Source organism: Pygocentrus nattereri, chromosome 16 (assembly GCF_015220715.1).
Source record: "Pygocentrus nattereri isolate fPygNat1 chromosome 16, fPygNat1.pri, whole genome shotgun sequence".
Taxonomy (NCBI): Eukaryota; Metazoa; Chordata; class Actinopteri; order Characiformes; family Serrasalmidae; genus Pygocentrus; species Pygocentrus nattereri.
The window spans coordinates 28,973,826-28,996,635 of NC_051226.1; the positions used below are offsets into that span (position 1 = coordinate 28,973,826).

Here is a 22,810-nt window from a genome sequence, read left to right on the forward strand (position 1 = left end):
ATTTCATTATGAATGGACCAACACAAAAGGTCCAAAATTACTTGGGATGAAATCCTGCTACTTTAGTACATATTACAGTCCGAGGTAACATAATGTAACAGCGCAAACACTGCATTTGTTTACCTTGGTATTCCAATAAGCCACCAAAGTGAATGTTACACTTCATTTTTGACACCTAATGAACAAGGCTAAAGTGATGCTTTGCATTTTTCAGATCTGAAGCAAGAATGGAGCTTGATTTTCTTCTCTCTCTCTCTCAAAGATGAAAGCTTTAAGTGCTGCATAACTGATGATGCCAGTTTTTGTGGTCTTCCCAGTCTTGGAGGGTTGGTAGGACTCCCATTTTTCTCTATTTTTAACTCCAGTTTTTGAAAGTCCTGCTTTTTCACTTATTTTCCTTCAGCTTTTTCCACCCATATACAAGTGAAACATCATGTCTAATCTCCTCAGAAATATATCCTTTGTCTATTGTAGATGCACAAGAAAGAACTTTAAAGCTAAGGTGTGTTTGTGTGAATGTTAGTCTCTTTAAAGGGAGACATAATTTCAGTGATTCCTTTGGGAACAGTTTTTGTTGAAAGGGCACACATGAAACTCATTAGTTTTAATGTTGGAACGATGCAAGTTAAAGTGGCAGTAGAGCACACAAAAGTACATGGTTGACAAATTAAATACTAATAGATTTGATAGCACACTTTTGTGATAAGTAGGGCAAAAATGTAATATAATGATACTTAAAGTCATTTTCAGGATGTACAATATATCAAGATTTTTAATTTTTTTTGACACCAGTTGGGTCACAACAAAGTGCCACACTTACATAATACTATTAAAACTATTAAATCCATTGATTTGTATTCAACATTTCACATACTGTGCTGCACTAAATCCAATCAAGCAGGACTAATTCTGCTCTCTTTTTAAACATGCAATTGGTGTTTTTGAGTACTAATGACAGCCACAATGTGCTCTATAAATTGTGACATAATTTATCATAGTAATAATACATACTGTCATATTGCCCAGCTCTGTATTATACTGAGTGTTGGAGACTTTGGTGTATTTTTTTTCTAAATAAATATTTCTGCCACATTTCTGTTTGTAGCTATTTTGACTGGAATTTATATAAATTAAAGAACCATCTTTTACTGTTGCACAATATGTTGTAAATATATGTTTATATGTGAAGTGGCAAGAAGAAGTATGTGGACCTTTTGGAGTTGTATGGTTTTCTGCATTAATTTGTCATAAAATGTGACCTGATCCTCAACCAAGTCAAGCGTATTGACAAATATAAAGTGCCTAAAATAATAACACAAAAAAATTCTGATCAGGTCTTCATTGAGAACAACCATAAAAAAACCCATAGTGCTAGTGGATAAAACATGTGAACCCTTGATTTAATGAGCTCAAAAAAGCTAATTGGAGTCAGGTGTTAGCATACCTGGAGTCTTGTTAAGAAAATAAGCCTGGAGGTTTGGACTAGAGATACTTTGACTGATGAAGTTTTTGAGTTTGCTCTGCACAAGAAGGACATGTGTACGTGAGCCATGTCTCACCAAAAAGAGCTTTCAGAGGATCTACCATCAAAAATTGTTGATTTGCATAAAGCTGGAAAGGGTTACGAAGTGATTTCAAAGACTTTAGAAAAATTCACCAGTCTACAGTAAGTACATGGAGACAATTTGAGACTGTGGCTACTCTGCCAAGAAGTGGGCGCCCAGTCAAAATGACCCCAAGAGCACAACAGAGACCCATCAATGAGGTAAAGAAACAACCCCGAGTGATGCCCAAAGATTTGAAGGTGTCATTGGTACAGGCTAACATCTGTGTTCATGAGCCTACAGGCCGTAAAACCTTGAACAAGCAGGGTGTCTATGGCAGGACAGCATGAAGAAAGCTGCTGCTTACTAAAAAGAACATTGCTGCACGCCTGAAGTTTGCGAAAGAGCACACTGAAAATGGATGGACTCCACAATGGTACTGGCAAAATGTTTTATGGACAGATGAAACTAAGATTGAACTATTTGGAAAGAACACACAGCGCTACATCTGGCGTGATTAAAAGCAGCTATTAATTCCAAGGGTTCACTTACCCTACACTACCACTTTGAATGTTGAATGAGTGTGCAAGGCGTGCAAGATAATATTTGTTTTATTATTTTAGGCACATTATATTTGTCAATATGCTTAACTTGGATGAGGATCAGATCACATTTTATAACAAATTAATGTAGAAAACCATACAATTCCACAAGGTTTTTCTTGCCACTGTATATATTTCACAATTGGAATATGGAACAATACAATAACAAAATATTGTTTGTCCAAATCATGTTAATTTAATTTTGTATATGACTACCAACGAGACCACTGATACAACTGTACTATACAGCAAACCTTCAAGAGCTAATACGAAGTGTCATGACCTTGATGTATCAGTGTGAAAGTGAATAGCAGATAGCTCACCCCATGTAAATATAAACAAACTGGAATTGAATGTTTTCGATTAGTTGTTCAGGGACATCCCGAGCTTATATTTCAATGCACAGTTCATATAAACACGTGAATGCATCCTATACCTACTACGATCACATGCCTACAAACCCTTCTCAGACACAATTCTGGAGTCACTGCGACACACCGAGCTCAGCACTGAGATTTTATTTCTGCCCTTATTTTTTTCCCTCACACTCTTTTGACGGCGCTGCTCTGTCTGAGGTTTCTGTGCCAGAGGCTGCTTGATATTCCTTTGCTCGACGAGTCCTTGGAGCCTGTGCGACGAAAGCGGGAGATTTCCCGACGTGCCTGTGACAGTCTAAGCCGATTGTCGCAGTGTGCTGCCTGTGTCAAATCCTTTACAATTCCCACCCCGTCACTGCTGGGTGCAGCTTCTTATGTCTCTCTTTCTCCCTTTTCTCTCACCACTTAAACTCAGCACTGCGATTCAATAGCCTTATTTTGCTCCTTGATAGTGTCCTAACCTTTGCTTTGTAGCCTTGGAACTTGATACTAGAAAGCTTTTCTGCGTTTTCTGGTTTCTCTCACTGAATTTCTGAATCTCTTTCTTGGCTTTAATCTGTAATTAAGAAATTAATCAGATTTGTAAAAATATATATATTACTTAAATGGGGATGTTTTGTGTTTAATTACAGAAACAGGACAGGTCAGTAAAATGTTCATCAGGCTTGACGTCACCAACATTTGTCCCATGGTGGCTCCCAAGAGTCCAGCACCAAACTACACAGTGATCCTGGGGGTCCACAGAGTGCAGAAGCCATTAGTGCAGATGTAACAAAAGAACAGATATCTACACTATGAATGACATAGCTCATGGCCACATGAGGAACCTCGGTGTTTTACAGATCCCAGAGTTATCACTAGGCATTTATAAAGATCCTCATTTAATGAGATGGTTAAAGAAGTTTTAAAAATTGCTGAACAATTCAGTCATTAAGACGTCAACAAAGTCATTCTGAGTGGCCTGATACGAAATGCTCCATTCCAGAGAAACTTAGAGAATCTGTATTGTTTGTTTACAAGAGGTTATAGGGCCCAGATATTTAAAGACTTTAATGCCTTTAAAAGCTATCTCACAGATAAGCATTACATGAAATGTTTATGAATACATTGTCTGATAACTAACATATTGTTTTATGACAGCCAGTTTCAGCGACCGAGGATCAGAACACCAAGGCCCAGGCCTTCGATCACTGCCCGATCCACAAAGCACCGAACCCCTACTACTGCCCCTCCCATCGGTGGTGGGTCGATGGGAGGGGGGACTCATGTAGCTCCTTCGGGCTGGGCCCGGCTGGGGGCGAGCCCCTCCTCCAGGCCTGGCTCCATGGTGGGGCCCCGGTAACCCTGATCCGGGCAGGGTACACAAGTCCTGTGTGACCCATTTTTTTTTTCAGATAGACCACTATTATAACATTATTAACATTAGAAATATTAAAACTAAAAAAAGACTAAAAGTTCTATAAGTATCCAATATAATCCAAAGCATATGAAGTTTCCTCCCAAATACCACAAATCAAAAAAATGCTAAGGAGAGAACTAAAACAGGTAAAACAGGTTGACTGCATGGTATTGAAGTGTTTTTTTACCTTATATTACAATAAGCATTGGGAATTAATAATTGAGCACATTGTACATTGGTAGTGATAGTAGGAATACATCATTAATTTCCAGTATGGTTGTACTGCAGATGTGCATGGTAGAATCTACATCACTTTTACACAAACATAAAGCAGAGAAACAAATGAAATGGAGACACGGTCTATGTGCTGGCTGCTGCTGTGTCTGGAGAGAAATGTAATGAACCAACACCTAATCATCTCGGCGTCTGTGTGCATTTTTAAAGGTGGGCGTCTCCCAGGACTGCTGTTCTGTGTGCATTTGTGGCGATGGCAGCAGCAGCATGTGCACACATGCGCACACATACATCAGGCTCTTATCCTGTGCGCTTCAGCATGGCCAAATGAACAGTGCAGAGCGCTGCACGCCTGTCTTGTTTTTTGGAAGGGCTGAGTTGATAGCTGGCACGCACCTGCACTCATACCCACTGAGCCACTCACTGCATTGGGGGCGAGAGATAGAGAGAAATGGAGAGAGAGCGAGAGGCTGTCCCCCAGATGAAAGAAACACCACACTAACGACGGCTCCAATGTGAACCCCATTTACTGCACAATGAGAGTGTCAAGGGAGAATTAGGGTGCAATTCGAGGAGACAGCATCTCAAGGGTGCATCTCACCGGTGGAGCGCCTCGGAGACTAGGAGCTGCCGCTGTCACATTCAACAAGGTTTTAAGATAGTGGGAGAAAGCGAGCTGACAACAAGAGCAAAAAACAACCTGATGTGGAGAAGCAGAGGGTGGGAGGAGGGAGGGTACTAGGGGGGGATGCTGCATAGAGGGAGGCAGAGAGAGAGAGAGAGCGACAGAGAGAGATAGATGGGGGAGAATAGGGGAGGGAATGAGAGTAGGAGGAGAGGGTAAAACATGCAGAAAGGAGAAAAAGCTAGAAAACCAAAAGACAGCAGGATGAGAGAGCTGGAGAGGAAGACAGAAGGATAGAGAGAGAAAAAGAGAGCCAGCCAGTAGCAGCATCGAGACAGACAGAGTTGGAGCCAGAGACACCGCTACAGAGACCACACTCCATCCGGCAACCATGACAACCAAGGCAAGCGCACACCGAGCCCCCAGCCTTCTCCTTCTCTGGCGCCAATGAGGGGGCTATGATCCTCGACGCATTTAGGGAACGAAGACTGCAAAAAACAGCTTAAGAAAACATCAAGAACAACATTACCCAAAGGATACTTATCCTTTTTTTATACCTCCCTCTTCCCTCAGTAGTGATGGAGAGGTATGGGGGTTGAATGGATGGAGCCGTCTCCACTGCTGATTGTGAGGGTGCGCTCCCCTCATTGCTTGGGAGAGATACTGAGAAGCTGTACCCAGGAAACCCTCCAACCTTGACCCAGCAATGGATTCCCTGAGGTGGGCTTGAAACACCTCTCCACCCTACCCCCTCATGTTTCCCTTTGGGAACAAACAAGCAGAACTACTAGACAATAGACTGGAAAACCAACTCGTCCTCCTCAAATTGGTGGAGGAGCCCAAGAGATGAACCATGTAAAGCCCATGGGCATCAGGTGAGTTCATCTGCTAACATTTTGCCATGTCTACCATTTTTGCACAACATGAAACGTGTAATTCCCAGAACTAAAATTAAATATGCATTGCTGCACTATGCGAATGTGGCCTTTTAGTTAATATTTCATTTCTAAGATCAACTGACAGTTTTTAGTGAGCTGCATCAACATATATGAGTTTCAATGAGGCAGCAGGGAATGCTAAATTGAATAGATGATTGGAAAAACATTTGGAAAACATAAAAACAACTTGCATTACACTTTGAAAATGGAAACGATGCCAGCAACCCTCACAACAAGTACATCAACAATAAGTGGATTTGATGTAATTCCCTGGTCAGATTTCAGCTTTCACCACACTGCATCCTCATATTCGACCAAATCCAGAGGGTAAGCTGAAAACCTGAAAACCAGCATCTTTATCTGCTGTGTTTTGCTACTCCAACCCTGATCGTTCTTTCGAAGGCTTAGGAACAGATGACCCCTCTCGCACCAGCACTTGTCCTCAACCTTTTCAAAGGACACAAACACAATTAAGTGCTGTACTCAACAGTGACTGTCAACAGGTTATTAATAGTGTAATGAATCTCCCATGGCAGAGCTTGCTAAAGACCATTCAGGCACCAGAAAGCCTGGAGCCTAAATTTATGGAGGTGTACAGGACAGATGAGTCCCCTCTCCATTCAATAGCAATACAATTAATCAATTAATGCTGCCTGAAGAAGTCTCCATAGAGCATCAGGGATGTACAGTGTGCAGCTACACAAATCCACAATTAAATATCATTCTACACGAAAAAAAGAACAGTGTAGAAGGAGCTTAGTAAATGATCATGAGATTACGTATTGCACACAGGCTTTTTTAATCTATCTTTAATCAATAATTGAATGTCTCTTTGTATGAAGAGTTTTATTCCAATTTGTTGCATATCTATAATTTTGCATACAAAGAAATTTGATAAGAACGATCAAAGGCATATAACACGGTCAAAAAACACATTTTTATTTCTCTAATATAGGTGGTTTTAATCATAATATAGCACTGATATTTCTTGTATGTGTGAAGCCCACTCCCAACAACAAATATCCAGAAAATCATGAAAGTTTATTCATATTTATATAATGCACTACACTGCATTCTACTGTATTCTTTGTCTCTGTTAAAAACTTTAAAAAAGAGTATAATTAGAAAACTCAAAATCACAGTGCACAGTTTCAGAAATGAACTGCAGAAATGTCAGGGTTGCTATCATAACAGTGCCACAGATGAAAAAAAAGTAACACAGCTGTGCACATATGGAACTAAGGCCTGTGAAAAAAATGCATGTTGTGTTTAGAGGCATAATTCTCATATAAATAGGTTGAGTGAGCACAGCTGTTAAACGTTGATTTACAACAGTAACTGTAGGCATGTGAACAGTTGTGCAACTGGATGAGTATTGGTTGCGGGCTATAGACTTTCCTCATGGATGAACTCAGGTGTGCTTTGATGTACCACCTGTGGCAATGCACCTGATACAGACACTTACCGAGTTCCGTTCTGGCATCATCAGCTCATGTGCCCATAAAGTCACATGTCGAGGCAGCATAAAAAATTCTTCTCTGCTTATGACACATCGCATTTCAACATGAGATCACGTTCAATTTTTCTTTTCATACGCCAGGGCACAGTGGTGGAATCATCAAAGTGAGGTCAGCCGTCACAAGTGAGGTAACAGATGTGATGCCACTATTACATTATCCACTCTTCATCTTAGTTATTATCCTGACCAAAAGGAAACTGTCCATAATGAGAAAAACCTGTCTTATGTTTTATGGACTGTTTTCATATTACATTTTTTTTTACTGTATCTGTAGATTTTTTTAAACATTTCAGGGGAGTGAAATTAGAACACAATAACAGAGTGAAACTGAAACACTCAATTATCACTCCAAGTGCCTTTGATAATTGTATCATTAGCATTGACAATGTATGCTGTGTTGGCTGATAGCACACATTATTATGGTCTTCTCTCACAGCAATATCTGACACTCCCACTCACTGTGCTATCTACAGAGGCCAGAAACATACACCATGTGTCAGGTGGTGTAGGATGACAAATGCCTGGAGGGTACAAGAGTGCAGTAGGTGTACACTTTAGATATACACAGAACACAATGCAGGTGCAGTGCAGACTAACTGCTTAGAGCCCTTTGTTGCAAGAGGATGAAGGACGACTGGGGCATGCACTCTGACTGTTGACTAGCACCAGTGCTTTGGATAAATCACTGCCATTGCTCTCCATGAAGGGATGGTTACAAAATATAAAGAAAGTCCTTACTACCTAATGCTACTACAGTTCTGGCTTCCTTTATTGTGCACCCTATGATTATTTTTGGTAAAACTTTTCAGCCGAGTAGGTTTGCTTCTCCTGATATCACCTTGCTGGCTAAATGCTAACGCGGCCTTGAACAGCGCATCTGCGGTTTGTCTGTCATCAGGAGTGATGAGGCCAGTCTGGCTAATGACGCTGCTCTGTGTTGAGGAGCATTAGCTGTGTACTTGTAATCACTCACCATGAGTCACTATGAAAGAGCAGTGGGCAGGTTTTATGGAAACAGCCATTCAACAATCCATCCTTTCCCACATTGCTGATGCTGTAAGATGGATTGCGTCACAGGTTGACTCTACAGGGTTAACAGTGTTGGGTTTGAGAAAAAAAAAAATCACAACAACAAAAGAGAGACGGAAAAAAAAATCCCCCACATCACATTTGCTGGCTGACTCCCCTGTGCTCTAGTAAACAGCTGCCACTACCTAATTAGCGTCTCGAATGGAGTGTCTGCACCATGTGTTTCGAAGGTACTGGCAGCAGTGCAGCTGCCATGTAGCTTTTACTTAATATTACCTTTCCCAGCATTCTCTGCCCGGCTTGTCCTATTCCTCTACAACCCCACGTTTGGTGTAGATTTGATGAAAGCTATCAGCAGAGAAGCAGGTCTCTGGTGGACTTAATTTCTTGGATACGTTAATGAGGTCTTTATTTTGGTACATAAACTGTCCTTCTTCCAACAACAAACAAGCAAACACTAGAAGTTAATCAAAAAAAGTGCTTATACTGGAAACAAGCCAAAGCAGAGATAAGACTTCTGAAAAGAGGTTTGAGAAACTCCATTGAATGCCAAATACCTGTCAGAGTCTCACTGGAATTAATTTGTAGGAAAGGTAAGAAAGGATAATATGCATATATATATATATAAACAAATACCTTTAGAAGAGCCTACATCACATTGCAAAATACACCATTCACTCACCAGTCAATACAGTCCCTATACAAAAACTGAATTAGCTGTTTCTACGATGTCATGAAAACCAACACATTACATACACCCACCCATTCCCCATCCAGTCATGTAAAAGAGATAAGCAGCGGTTCAACCCAGACTGCTTTGTGAATGATGCACAATATAGATCAGCCAATTAGACCGGAGATAATTTGCAAAGGGCAGTCTTAGGCCTTAACCAAGCTGGATTAGTTCTACTAGAGAAGGTCTGGTAATATAATTTTGGTCTCATTTGACTGGCCAGTTAAGACTCAATAAAGGATCTTTGTAATTACCAAAAATTACCCCAAATAGACGGGACTGAAACTTTATCATGCGTACGTTTTTTTTTTTTCTTACGTCAGCAATACAAATGCTACACTCTTGAACAATAACATGTTGTGTAGGGCTGTGTATTGGCAAGGACTTGGCAATATATGTATCACGATACAGGGATTATGTTTCAATAAATTTCAATATATTGCAAGTTTTTAAATCAAATTTTAGGAAACTCATAAACATGCCACCATATGCATAAAATCTGAGTAAATGTAAAAGTTAACTTTTTATGCAATCTTATCAGTGAGATCTGCATTTGCGTTTATCACAGTCCCAGTAAAATCAGACAACACAGCACAACTTAACGTGCAATCTGAACAAAGGAATTAGTATTTTCATATATCAGTAAAAAATGAAAGTTCATATTTACCTCCTTGTATAACGGGCACGGTGTTGTCAGGAGGGTATGGTGTAACGAGGCTCCATTGGATTCACTAGCCTTGTTCTGACACATTGTGCTGCCTTGTTCAAATGTCTTACTGTATTGCATATGTATAGGTAGCTCTGTATCTAAAACCTTAAGCAGGCCATTTTGATATAGCCTAAATCATAAGAAGCTGAAGTCTGCTTCCTACTTACATTTTCCTATTCCACCTTATATGGTGTATGGCAGCGTCCAAAATTCGAACCATTGTTTTTCATGGTTGTGTGCACACCAGCACAAGGTGTTCTAACAATCTGTGCTACCCAAGTGGTCCTACCGAGCATGCACATATCATTACTACAGCATAGTAACTTGTGTTTTTCATGTTAATCCAGGCTTTCTTTAAGTCATCATACAAATTAATCTTAATATTGCCATTTTTTCCTCTGATAAGATGCTGTATGCTATCAAAATATCCTAATTATTCTTTTAATGCTGGTAACACTTTCTGACAAGGAGGTTCAGGTTATCAAACTATTTTACCCATAGCTGTAATGGTAGCATTTTCCGATGCAGTGATTTAAGACAGGGTTTCTCAACCACAGGGCTGAGGACCACAAGTGTGCCGCAAGGCACACCTTGGTGGTCCTTGAACCTAAACTGAGGGGAGGCTGTGGTCTGAAATGGGCCTGTGATAGCACTTTGTCATCAAAGTCAGTAACAGTGACTTAACAGTAACAGTGCCAGTTAACATTAATACAAGCCATTAAGGTGTTTTTATTTATTTATTTATTTATTTATTTATTTATTTTCTGGGCCTTCATGCTTTGTACTGATGAACAGGTGAGGCTTCAGGCGGAAAAGGCTGAGAACCTCTGATTTACGCGAAACATCTTTCCCTCTTTTAAGTAAGGAGTTACCTATACATTTGCCCTATGGTAGGACATTTTGACAAGGCTGTGCAATTTGTCAGAACACTAGTGCTCCATTACTCCTAGCACTGTTCACTTTCTCAGTGCGTCACAGAAAACGCTTTTGCGCTCACCCTGGTGCCCAATTTCATCCCCATCTTGATCCCCGTCCTGGTTTCCAGTCACGCTATTAGCAGTGTTATTGGATGAATCAGTTATATCTGTGCTGTCAATCAACAACTCTGCAACGACCCTCTAAATAAATGCAGAGTGGTTGATATGTAACTATATGCCTTTTTGTAAATATATTTGTAAAAAAACTCAATAAAGTTCACAACTTTCACTGTTTACTGTACTGGCCAACATGGTACTTAAAACGTGCTAACTTGTTAAAACCTCCTAGGGCTCCTTAGGAAGTGAAATCAGGACGGGGGTGTGAGGTCAGGCTTCACACAGGCATTCTATAGCAGTAACGTTAACTACTCAGCTACGCCACACGGCGCGTCAGGTGTGCGAGAATGTAACTATCGCACTATTTAACGTGGAACGGGAAAATTCAAACAACAAGATGGCTAATAAGAAACTGACTTAAGCCTCCTCTAAATCTCCCGACCAGAAAATGTTACCAGCATTAAAAGAACAAGTAGGATGTTTTGCTAGCCTAAATCAGCATATCATGGGGTTAGTATAAATATTTAGCTGGACAATGCAATACAGTGTACAGCAGATTTAATGTAAGGCTGAATTAAAATTAAACAAACAAGTTCACTACACTATTGTAATGATATGGGCACACTCGCTCGATTAGTAGAAATCCTGGTGCTGTCCCTCAGCCTGTCTGTCTTATTATGCTTCAGGACCCAAACAGAAATTGTGGCTCACGACCAATGAGAAGCGCTGTCCGGCACGAGACTTAAAAAACGGCTCCGAGACGAACACTCACAAAGTAGCTACACTGTACTATACACTATACTATATACTATACTATACACTATACTATATACTATACTATACACAATACTATATACCATGTACGATACTATATACTGTACTATACACTATACTATACTATACCATACTATACACTATACTATATACTATACCATGTACGATACTATGTACTATACTATACACTATACTATACTATACCATACTATACACTATACTATATACTATACCATGTACGATACTATATACTAAACTATACAGTATACTTTATACGATACCATGTACAATACTATATGCTATACTATACACTATACTATACTATACCATAATATACTATACTATATACTATACTATACACTATACTATATACGATACCATGTACGATACTATATGCTATACTATACACTATACTATACTGTATACTATACTATAAACTATAGCATACACTATACCATACTATATACTATACTATACTATATAGTACACTTTATTAACTAGTTATAAAGTTTACACCCAAGTGTGTATGTGTAGTGATTTAGCTAATCCAGCGCCCCCACTTCTAGTTGTACAGCCCCGGTTTGTTGATTGTAACTCGTACAGAGATTAGATGAAGCTGAAGTTAGTTTTTCATTATTTGCCATTCCTCTGCAAATGATGCAGCTCTTAGATTCAGATGCATGTTCGGTTGGTAGCGTTTAAATGCAGCACTAATTAAGATGGAACGGAAATTCCAATAGTAAGCTAACATCAGCCTTGTGAGATTATCAAATGAAGTGGTGCTGCTAACAGCAGACAGCTCCAATGTGTTTAGTAACTTAAGCTAGCTCGCAATTTTCATACGTGAATTATGTGAAGATGAACAATAGCGGCTAAAACTGCAGAGAACCAAGGTATGAAAAAGCTAATTAATGAGGATGGGGGGATTTCTGAGCAGGTGGGCAGTGAGGAATTTTGATTTAATGTTAAGTTTAGTTATGACGTTAATGTTGGCTTCATTCGTAGCACATTATAGTATTGTGTCATACTTAAGACAAAGGATTCCTCCTGGGCTGAAATCATCCCCCCATGTAAAACTAACCCTTTTGCACCTTTTTAATTGCAGGGCATAAAGAGAAGTAGGAACATGGTCATGTAACAAAAACAACATCAAACACATTTTATGAATATGTAAAATAATGTCTTTGTTCATGAAATGCTGTCATTCAGTAATTAACTGCCTAACAGTTGTATCATTGGTTCACCTAAATATTTTGTTTATGTTCAATAAAAACTCATTTTCTTTTTTGAGCCTTTTCAGCCTTTTGAGCTATTGGGAACTTTGCTTGTGTGGCTGAGCTTGTGGTTTGTAACAGTAAACTGTTGTCTGGTTAATCTGTGGCATGAACCCATGATGTGTTTTGTCAGACTCTAGTAACCTTGTGTAGTCCAGATTGAGGTCATTTAAGAAGAAATTGCAACATGATGGCTAATGCTAATGTACCTACACTAAAGCTCAAATGATTCGTTGACAATGTTGAATAGCCTTTGCATCAACTCTGGAAAAATGTTGACAGGTCGACCTCTTTAATATTTAAATTATGCTTCCTGTTGAGTATTGTCCTCTGGTATAATGACCTTTCACAATGTGTTGGTGCGTAATGGCTTCTGTTGGTTTTTGGCATCATGAAAGAAGATGTTCAAAAATTGCATAAGTCAATAATTGAAATGTAAACAAAATCATTCAGAATAGTGTGGTGACAGGAACCAGGGGATTCAAGTCCTAAAAAAATCTGACTACAGCACAAATATAACCCTTTAATTTATGGATCCAAAATGACCAGTGAACCTATATGTGACTTCTGAGTTTGTGTATGTAATCTGTGCTATTCTGCGTTGCATATACCGCTGTTCCATGAATGGATTTTTAATATGTTTTACTGTGAAACTATGCTAAAAGAATGTCTCAGGCAATGTGTTCATAACTGTTTAGTGTAAAAAAGTCTATTTTGTCAGATAGCTTTTAGAGGCATCAAATTCTCTAGATGTCTGGTTCCCATCACTACTCTTGAGAATAATTCTGTCAGTTCTTGAGAACTGACTCTGTAAGTTTCTCTAGAATGGCATATTTCACAGCAAACCACCCCGAATGACTTTGTTTACATCTTAAATAAATTAAGTTAAAGTCACATTTAACTTGTTTTAGAGAACAGTAGACAGTAGCCAGGCCCAAATGAGAGCAGTACTTGGAGGCCCTACATTATTAATTCCCTCCTCTCGTCAGGAAGCCATTGCGTTTCACTGCTGAGAGGCAAGACAGAAGAGAAAAATAAATAGCAGCGTGCAAAACCAATGTGATCTTAAATGTATGTTCTGCCAAATGCCAAGAGATTATGCAAGTTAATCAATGAACACATATGCTTCAGAATATTTTGCTTGGGTTGTGGAGGAACGGCGCCAATGCGATATGTCTCAGCTCCATTCTCCCTCTTCTTCTCTGACAAAGGGAAGAATACTATGCCATGATCTCTCTCTCTCTCTCTCTCTCTCTCTCTCTCTCACTCTTGCTCTCACTCCCTCACCCCCCCCCCCCCCCCCCCGCCCCCCCCCGCCCTACAAAGTAATGTTCCACTGTCACTGCTTATGGCCGCGGGCAGGGGCCTGTATGGCTCACTGGGGGTTTTGCTGTTCCTTTTCTTCAAATGAGTAATTCCTATAGTTGAAACATACAGCAGCATTGCTCTACCCACACATACACTGCTCTTAGTGAACTGGTACTCGCGCTGTGTCCAGGATGGATTTACAAGTGCACTGAATCAGTCGCATTAACCCTTCGCTGTATCAGACCTGCACTACCCACGCTTTCCGGAGCTCATGGCTTATCACTGTGCTCTGCATGTTGCTTGTAGTGCTTGTTCATTTGTACCTTTATTGATACATAATAAATTAAACAAATTCAACAGCATTTTTCTTTTGCAGAAAATGCTGGGTCAATTCCTTTAATATAATATGAGCAAAGAAATTGCACTTAAGTTGTCATCATTATAACCTAAAATCTGACCATTAATGCAGAAAAACAGCAGGTGATTTAAAGGAAACATATGATTGCATACAGTATATGAAATAATAAATAAACTTGCAGAAACATTGCTTTTCAGAAGTCAGAGATCACTTTTTTTGTGTAGTTGTCTGCTATTAGCTTTTTTTTTAGGAGATATATGTAAGGAGATAAGGTGTAATCTAATTGCCAAGGGAAATCAAAAGAAAATATGTGGAAAAAACAAGATTTTCTAAAACTGGAGCTTTCCACTGGTCCACTGGTGATTCTGTCCATTCTGGGCAATTGTGGACACACTGAAAAATGCAATTCTATTTAAGCGCTCGAATGTCTGTGTGAAAAATGAACTGAAAAATGAACAACTTGTTCTTAATGGCATTTTTTCTTAAATAAATAAAGGGTGGTCTCTCACTTTTGCACGGTGCTGACGTCAGCATATTTTCTACCATGCAGAATCATATATGACAAGCAAGAGGGTTGACACCCTTGAAGGACAATTTTCAATATTCATTCACCTAACAAACGACACCATTAAATGTATTTAATTTGACTAAATGTAAACTATGGAAAATTTTAGAGCAGCTTCTCTAGCAGCTGTTCAGAGTCAAAAGCATTAGTCAGTATGCAGCACTACATGTAAGAAGAAAAGCAGCTATAAGTAAATGCTATAATCCTGTCTAAACATTCAGTGTCGAGGTTCAAATGTATCACCAGTAGCCTCAAAAGAGCTTGCATTTTCATCTGTATTTGACAGCTCAGCGCATAAGATCCACACAATCAGTAATCAATACATACTTTACTGCTGTTGGCAGTACACATTACCAACCATCTAGTCAGGGATGCAGGTCAGGCCCACAGAACCTGTATTCTGTATTCACGAAACATTTGAGCGCTGCTTGCAATTCTGATAGCTATTTATAACCGCAAGAATTGTAAACGGCAGAATCTGCCTGAATCAAGCATTAGAGTGTGAGCGTATGCACGTCTGTATGCATTTGTTCTCTGACCTCACTAACGAACTCAGGTGTCAGTCCAGTTGTACAAACATACTGAATAAAACATGGGCCCATAATTCCCTGCAGAGGTCTTGTTCAGCTTTTATGAGACAGAGAGGGATGTAAAACACAGCCAACAGAGGAAACACACTAATGCGCTGCTATTAACAGCTTCACTGATTCTAAATTCTGAACCTCAAACTAACGCCGATTTGTCAAACAACACAGTATCTAATAAAACTTTGACAGAAGGTCACAGTAAAACTAGGTTTTGGCTGTTTGACTTTTGGCATGCTCCAACACAGAGCCAAGCCAAGAGCAGTTAAACACTGAATTGTGCTTCCAGTGGCAGTATTTGTTTTACTGAGAGGGGAAAAAAGGCTACATTTTGAATGCGGATATTAAAGTCAATCAGATCTATTTTGAAAGTGATTCAGTGGCAGGACATTATATATCCGGCCATAACCATCAACTGAATAGACCTGTCACAATTATTACATAATCAGCTGAATGCAATTATGTGAGCTGATCTGTTAGTTTCACAGTTGTTGGATTCCACAATCATATGTTTATGTTGAAACAAACACAATGTGAATTGATTTTGGGTTTATCAGTTGGCTTGCATCAAATAGATGTAAATAAATGAAAGCAAAAAACGCTTTTATTGAGACATGTCTAAAAATTGTATTTGACCAGGAGTGTCTAAATATTATGTTTTGCATATGACTGCACATCAGCAACTATCTGCCAGTATTTTTTGATATAGCTGTTTTGACAGCTGTGGATCCAGCATAAATGTTCAAGTGCATGGATGCAGAAGGCATTTTCATTAGGCTAATATAATGGTCAAGTTCTGGTCAAGTTACAGTTAGGTCATCGGAATACATATGAATGTGCATCACAAACCTGCAACCTTGCAAATCTAACCACTACCAACCTCATCTCCTTCTTGCCCTCCTTCCCTTCTCTACCCCACTATTACCCTTAAGCCTCCTTTAAGGCCTGACTATGTTTGTTCTATGTACCACATTATTTGTAAGTCGCTTTGGATAAAAGCGTCTGCTAAATGTAATGTAATGTAATAATGTAACAAACCATGTAACCTTGATTTTTTTTTTAGTTCAATGCTATAAATTAAAACTTGGGCCGGGCCCACAGGTGCAGTGATTAAAAGACAAGCATGTATTTCCAGTACAATATCAGTCTTGTGAATGTGTCTGGAGAATGCAGAGAAGGCAAGAGTAACAGTAAAGAGACTTCAGTTGTGTAAGCAAATTAGATCTGGATGATTAACTTGTTGCCTCGATTACTTTTAAAGGCGATGAACCTTCCTTGTATGTATGCTCTTTAAAGAGGGAAATTCAATTCTCTATATAGGGAAATTCAAATGATGATGTCCTGTTTCTTGTTAGGGTTCATGCATTTGCGTTAATCTGTGAGCATGTTCAATTAATGAGAACCAGTGACCGGAAAAATGGGTTTCCTTAAAAGCATCATAGCATTCGAGCACAGTAGAAGAAGACAAAATGTAGATCCTTCAGTCTTGACTTTTTTTATTCAAACACTCAAGAACTCACCACATCTCCGTAGCGGTAAACCTGATCCACTGATTTGTTCATGTAACCCAAGCAACAAAATTTGATTTATACCAGTGTGTTTCATTCAGAGATGAGATATTGACACAGGAGTGTTAGGGGGGAGGGGTGATTCTGTTAGTACAACGCAATAATTCTAATACTGTTTCATAGTAATTCTGTTATATTTATGGAACATGTTTCTTTGTATTACTTTACTGAACATAGACAGTATAGAATCTGGTTGGAACCCCCAAGTAATTAGAGAATTATTATTGAACAGATCATTTAGTATAAACTCTACTGCGTACTTGGTTTGGTAGATTGGTTTTGATTATTGCGAATCATTTATGTAAATGCTGTTGAACACAGTCTTGATTGCGTCTTCTCTAACTCTTCAATTGGATGTGAAGGAAAATAAACATTATGGGATAATTAGAACTGCAGCATTTTCATGGATTAATATAACCATGACTTAGAAGGTTAATTATTCCAGCTATAATTATATATATTAAAACTGTCATGGAAAAAGGCAGGAGAGACAAACAAGGACACACAGCATCTATATATACTAATTAGGCATGTGCCAATAAAAAATTAATTACAACAGTTCCTTAAACTTTTATCTCACACACACACACACACACACACAAACACACACACACACACACACACACTTACACTTATTCTAAACCACTTATCCTACTGGATCACGGGGGAGCTGGAGAACTTTTGTGATATTATAATTGTTGTTGGTTTTTTTAAACTATATCTTTAAATGTTTATTTTAAAGACCACAACTAGCAGTATATATGTGCAACATTTCCAATATAGTAATAATTAAAAATAAAAAATAGACACTGTGTATCATTATCATTCAAGACTATCAGCACTGAAGAACCCTGCCAAATAGTACTGAGACCTTTTCCAAGAGCTTGTAAGCTCCTCCAACTTAAAATAAAGCATGGAAAATCTACTAGTATCTGTAAAACAGTGAAATATTCTTCATATAATCATCATGAACGTGTGATGTGTGATATGGAATCTTTTATGTTGTATGTTCTTAGTTGCTTTTATTTATATAAAAATTTGTTCTACCGCAAATATGAGATTCTCTATGATGTGTTGGCATCAAGCTAATGGCTAATAGACTTTTGACAAATGGAGCTTGTAACAGACATCAAGGTAGCTCAGAGGAGGGACTGCATCACATGATCAGACTGAAGGCCAACCTTCTCTTACGAGAACACTCAGTAACCAGAGAAGAAGAGAGAGAGCTTATCATCAGGTTATGTTAATAATAATAAAAAAAAAAAAACTTTTAAAAGTGCATCACAAAGATCTTCCACACCTCTGGAGGACAGTTCTCCAACAAAAAACAATGCTTGTTCTTGCATGAGCAGGCTCTGAGAAACACTCCTTCTGAATGTCAGTTTGACAGCCCAGCCCCAGCCAACCATCTCTGACATTTTTCTGCCCTCAGTTCCATGTCCCCAGGTAGGAGCAGAGCACATGGTCGGGGTTTGGTGGAGCACCCTTCTCAAGGCATCCATTTGAAGTCAGGCATGCATCATGAATATGGATGGGCTTCCTGAGGTCACTGCAAGCTGAACTCTAGAGACAGGAAGAGCCCCGTGGAGGAATATGTGGAGTCCCTCCACATGATACAACAATGAAGCAGGAGGCAAGATTGCCTCATAGATCCATTGCCCAGTGTGCCCTTTCATTGTCCTGTCAGTTTCTTAGAGGGGGAGAAAGCGAGGGGGCCAGCATGCTTACCGGGATCAAACACGGCTCCATCAAACATTTATCTGTCCGATTAATTTAACCTTCTTTTAACAGGGAGGGCTGAAGAAGTGTGAAAGTGAGTTGGATAATAGAGGCATTGCTTCTCAGACTCATACGAGTACATATTCTTTTCTCAGACTTATGAGACAGCTGCTCATTTTTTATGTTGAGATTTGAAGATCAGTGTGATACGTATACATGAAACAAATGTCCATGGCTTGTTTTTGAGACATGCTAGTCATTCTGCAAGGGCTTGATTTAGTATTGGTTTGACAATAAAACGACTTCAGAAACATACATTATTTCTAACAAACTGTGGTTAAAACTTCATAGTGAAATCTTTCGGTAGCACAGCTTGAACCACTCTATGTTACTTGAACCATGCTATGTTATGTCACATAGCATGAATTGTCATATTTTGCTTCTTAGTATAACAGTGTCGTGTTACCATTACTGGTAATTGCCATGACGAATGCTATACTGTTTGATAAATGTACTCAGTTGTCATCAAACATTATGACATCTATCATGGCAATTATTAGGAATGGTAACATGATGCTCTTATGCCTTTTTATGTTTATGGCATGGTTACGTCAGTATTATGTTGCAGGGTTCAAGTAAAGTGTTACCAGTCCTTCTTTCCTTTGCAGACATGCTCTTGAAATCTAACCCTGTCTTCATTTAACCTCTTCCTAGATTGCAGTAACCTTGTATAAGCCGGTGTCAGTGAGTCCTCATGAACCCCATGGCCCAGCTGTACTACAAGAAGGCGAGCTACTCGCCTTACCGTGACCGCATCCCGCTGCAGATTGTGCGGGCAGAGGCAGAGTTGTCAGCCGAGGAACGGGCCTACCTGACCGCAGTGGAGAAAGGCGACTATGCTGGGGTCAAGATGGCCCTTCAAGAGGCTGAGATCTACTACAACATCAACATCAACTGTCTTGACCCCTTGGGGCGCAGTGCGCTCCTCATTGCCATTGAGAACGAGAACCTGGAGGTGATGGAGTTGCTGCTGAGTCACGGTGTCCATGTGGGCGATGCACTGCTTTACTCTATCCGCAAGGAGGTGGTGGGAGCAGTGGAGTTACTGCTGTCCTACAGGAAACCCAGTGGTGAGAAGCAGGCGAGTAACAACATGTGTCAATGTACAAATGATGGATAGTGTTACCCTCTGTTCTATTGCAGCTATACAGTTGAAAGGATCATGACATGATGAAGCAGGCGCACACCAGCAAGGCTGACCGGCATCTAGTTGAGCCCATATCCATAGTTCTGTCAGTACGAGAGCGCCGCAGGAGGAAAATGAAAAACTGTAAAGGAGTTCAATATCAGAAGGCTCCTCCACCCTCAAAAAACTCATCTAGTATAACATTTTCTCTACTGTGAAAGTGGAACACTGGACAGTGCTCTTTGAGACTCTCCAAATCAATTTGCTTGCCTATCCTTCTCAGGTTTTTTTATCCATGCCTTTTTTCCACCATTATTGTTATGCATGGTGGTGCTCCTGGCAGATGTCCTGAAATTCATTTGCAAGGTTCTTTAAAGTGAAGCGAAAGCCTCAGAGATCAGGGCGACTGTCATAAAGTAGCCTTTGAAGTCACTGTAAAATGGCAACCACTATCTTTTCTCAGCACTTTCTCTAAGTATTCAGAAATCTAAGTCCTGCACAAGACTTTGGTATTGAATGTTGAAGTGCATTTAAAAAAAAAAGAAAAAAATTGAAATTAGCAGTTATTTTGTTAGCGAAGTGATGTTGTCAAAACATTTAGTGGATGCTACCATTCACATATTTTGACTTATCACTCATACTAATCATTTCTGTCATTTTATAAACAAGCCCAATTCCAAAAATGTTTCTTGGGTGGCAAAGAAAACAAACAGCTGGATCCTCAGACAAATCAAGCCTCACCTCTCAGTCAAAGCTCAGAGAATCTTATTTTGGGCATATTCTGACAAGAGACAGTGATTGAAAGGGCTATTATGCTTGTAATAGTTAAAGGTAAAAGGAGAGATTGACCAGCAACAAGAAGGACGGTAACAATCAGAGGAGCTATGAGCCAACCATTCAGAGGTCTAAAAACCCAAACAAACTATAGGATATTCTGGAAAACACTACATGGATTACTATGGATTGGATGATTAGTTCTGGATCACAAACACCACTCCTGCTCGTCCCAGTGCATGTAATGGTGTTCCATTACTTCAGAAAGAACAGTGCTCCACAGCCCAAAGCTGGGTGGCTTTATATCACTCTACCTGACAATGACACTGGTTAAGGTGATAATATGCGTACCATTCAATTAACAGTGCTGTTATATGGAAATTCTAAATTGTGTACACTGATTATATGCCTGTCTCAGTTAAAGTCAGAAGGGGTTTCTGGATTCTTTTGCACATATGTTGTGATTGTAGGTGTTACATTTAGGAATTTTGGGAACATTTAAAGTTATTAAAGGATAAGAAATATAATTATTATTAATCTACTAAATCTGTGTCGAATTATCTGTCTTGAGACTTGAGACATCAGTGTCGTACAACCTTCTTAGTGATTTCTGAATCACCTATTGCTCTGTTCTTCATTCTGGACACATCTAAATTTTCTTCAATATTTTAACAGCTTTGTATAACTTATTTAAATCTGTGTAGTTCCACAAAACTAACATATTAAAATTATTTTATCTGTTGCAACCAAATTGATTTTACAATATTACAAACATTTATTTCAAACAGTCAACCCTCTCTCTTGATTTGAGCTGTGGCAAATCTAGTTTCATGAAGAGTGCTTTATCAGTCTGTAATTCCAAATTGAGAAGGAACGGCGCAGAGAATATCCATAGATACAGACATATTTCAGAATAAAGACCACTTTGCACATATTTCAGCATTTCTGTTATATGTGTGAATAAAGTAACATTCTCAAAAGTTTAAAGCCTTCTCCTTTTCCCATTATTAGGTGCCTGCTCTGATGATGGACACGCAGTTTTCGGAGTTTACTCCTGACATCACACCAATCATGTTGGCTGCCCACACCAACAACTATGAAATCATCAAGCTCCTAGTACAGCGCAAGGTGACCATCCCCCGACCACACCAGATCCGGTGTGACTGTGTGGAATGCGTGTCCAGTTCAGAGGTGGACAGCTTGAGGCACTCTCGCTCTAGACTCAACATCTACAAAACCCTGGCTAGCCCCTCACTCATCGCTTTGTCCAGTGAGGACCCCATCCTCACAGCATTCAGGCTGGGCTGGGAGCTGAAGGAACTCAGTAAAGTGGAGAATGAGTTCCGGCAGGAGTATGAGGAGCTTTCGCAGCAGTGCAAGCTCTTTGCCAAGGACCTTCTGGATCAGGCACGCAGCTCACGTGAACTGGAGATTATCCTCAACCATCGCGATGACCACAGTGAGGAGCTGGACCCCCGTGAGTGCAGAGACCTGGCCAAGCTCAAGTTGGCTATTAAGTACCACCAAAAGGAGGTAAGCATAGCGTGTGGAATCTTTCTGAGATGTTTATGAGAAGAGAAAAGTGTTTTTTAAGTGGATAAAACCCTAAGACAAATTTAGCAAAAATCAGAGTAAAGTGGAGAAGTTTCTACATGATTGTTAGTGACTGATGATATGCAGTGAACGCTGAGGAACAAAAACGTACAACATAAAGGGAATCTTTTTGCTGGCATTTGCAGTGTTATGAAAATGCTGGAATACATATAGTGCACTTTCTGTAATAGTTCTCTTTGACCATAAGAGGAAATTGTGTTTGCCTTATGAATAAACCAACACTAATAGTTCATGACTGTGAAAGCACCGCAGCTGAAGTGTAGAATGACCTTTCTGCCTTTCAGACATCTAATATTTGAAAAAAAAAATGCTATGAAGTTGACAAAAGACATAACTTCTGTAA

The 22,810-nt window shown here is 39.5% G+C and overlaps 1 protein-coding gene across 2 annotated transcripts in view; it reads left to right on the plus strand.

The window, feature by feature from the left end:
• The first annotated feature begins 5,002 nt into the window (after positions 1 to 5,002).
• Positions 5,003 to 22,810, plus strand: part of LOC108431879 (short transient receptor potential channel 5-like) — a 41,178-nt gene continuing 23,370 nt past the window's right edge. Inside the window, exons 1-4 of one of the 2 annotated variants that reach the window (XM_037545661.1) lie at positions 5,003 to 5,656; positions 7,320 to 7,366; positions 19,608 to 20,034; positions 21,865 to 22,386. In XM_037545661.1, the coding sequence (XP_037401558.1) occupies positions 19,648 to 20,034; positions 21,865 to 22,386 (909 nt within the window). In that variant the 5' untranslated portion in view covers positions 5,003 to 5,656; positions 7,320 to 7,366; positions 19,608 to 19,647. The remainder of the gene's footprint in view (positions 5,657 to 7,319; positions 7,367 to 19,607; positions 20,035 to 21,864; positions 22,387 to 22,810) is intronic. The other variant, XM_017705337.2, reaches the window with a different exon arrangement.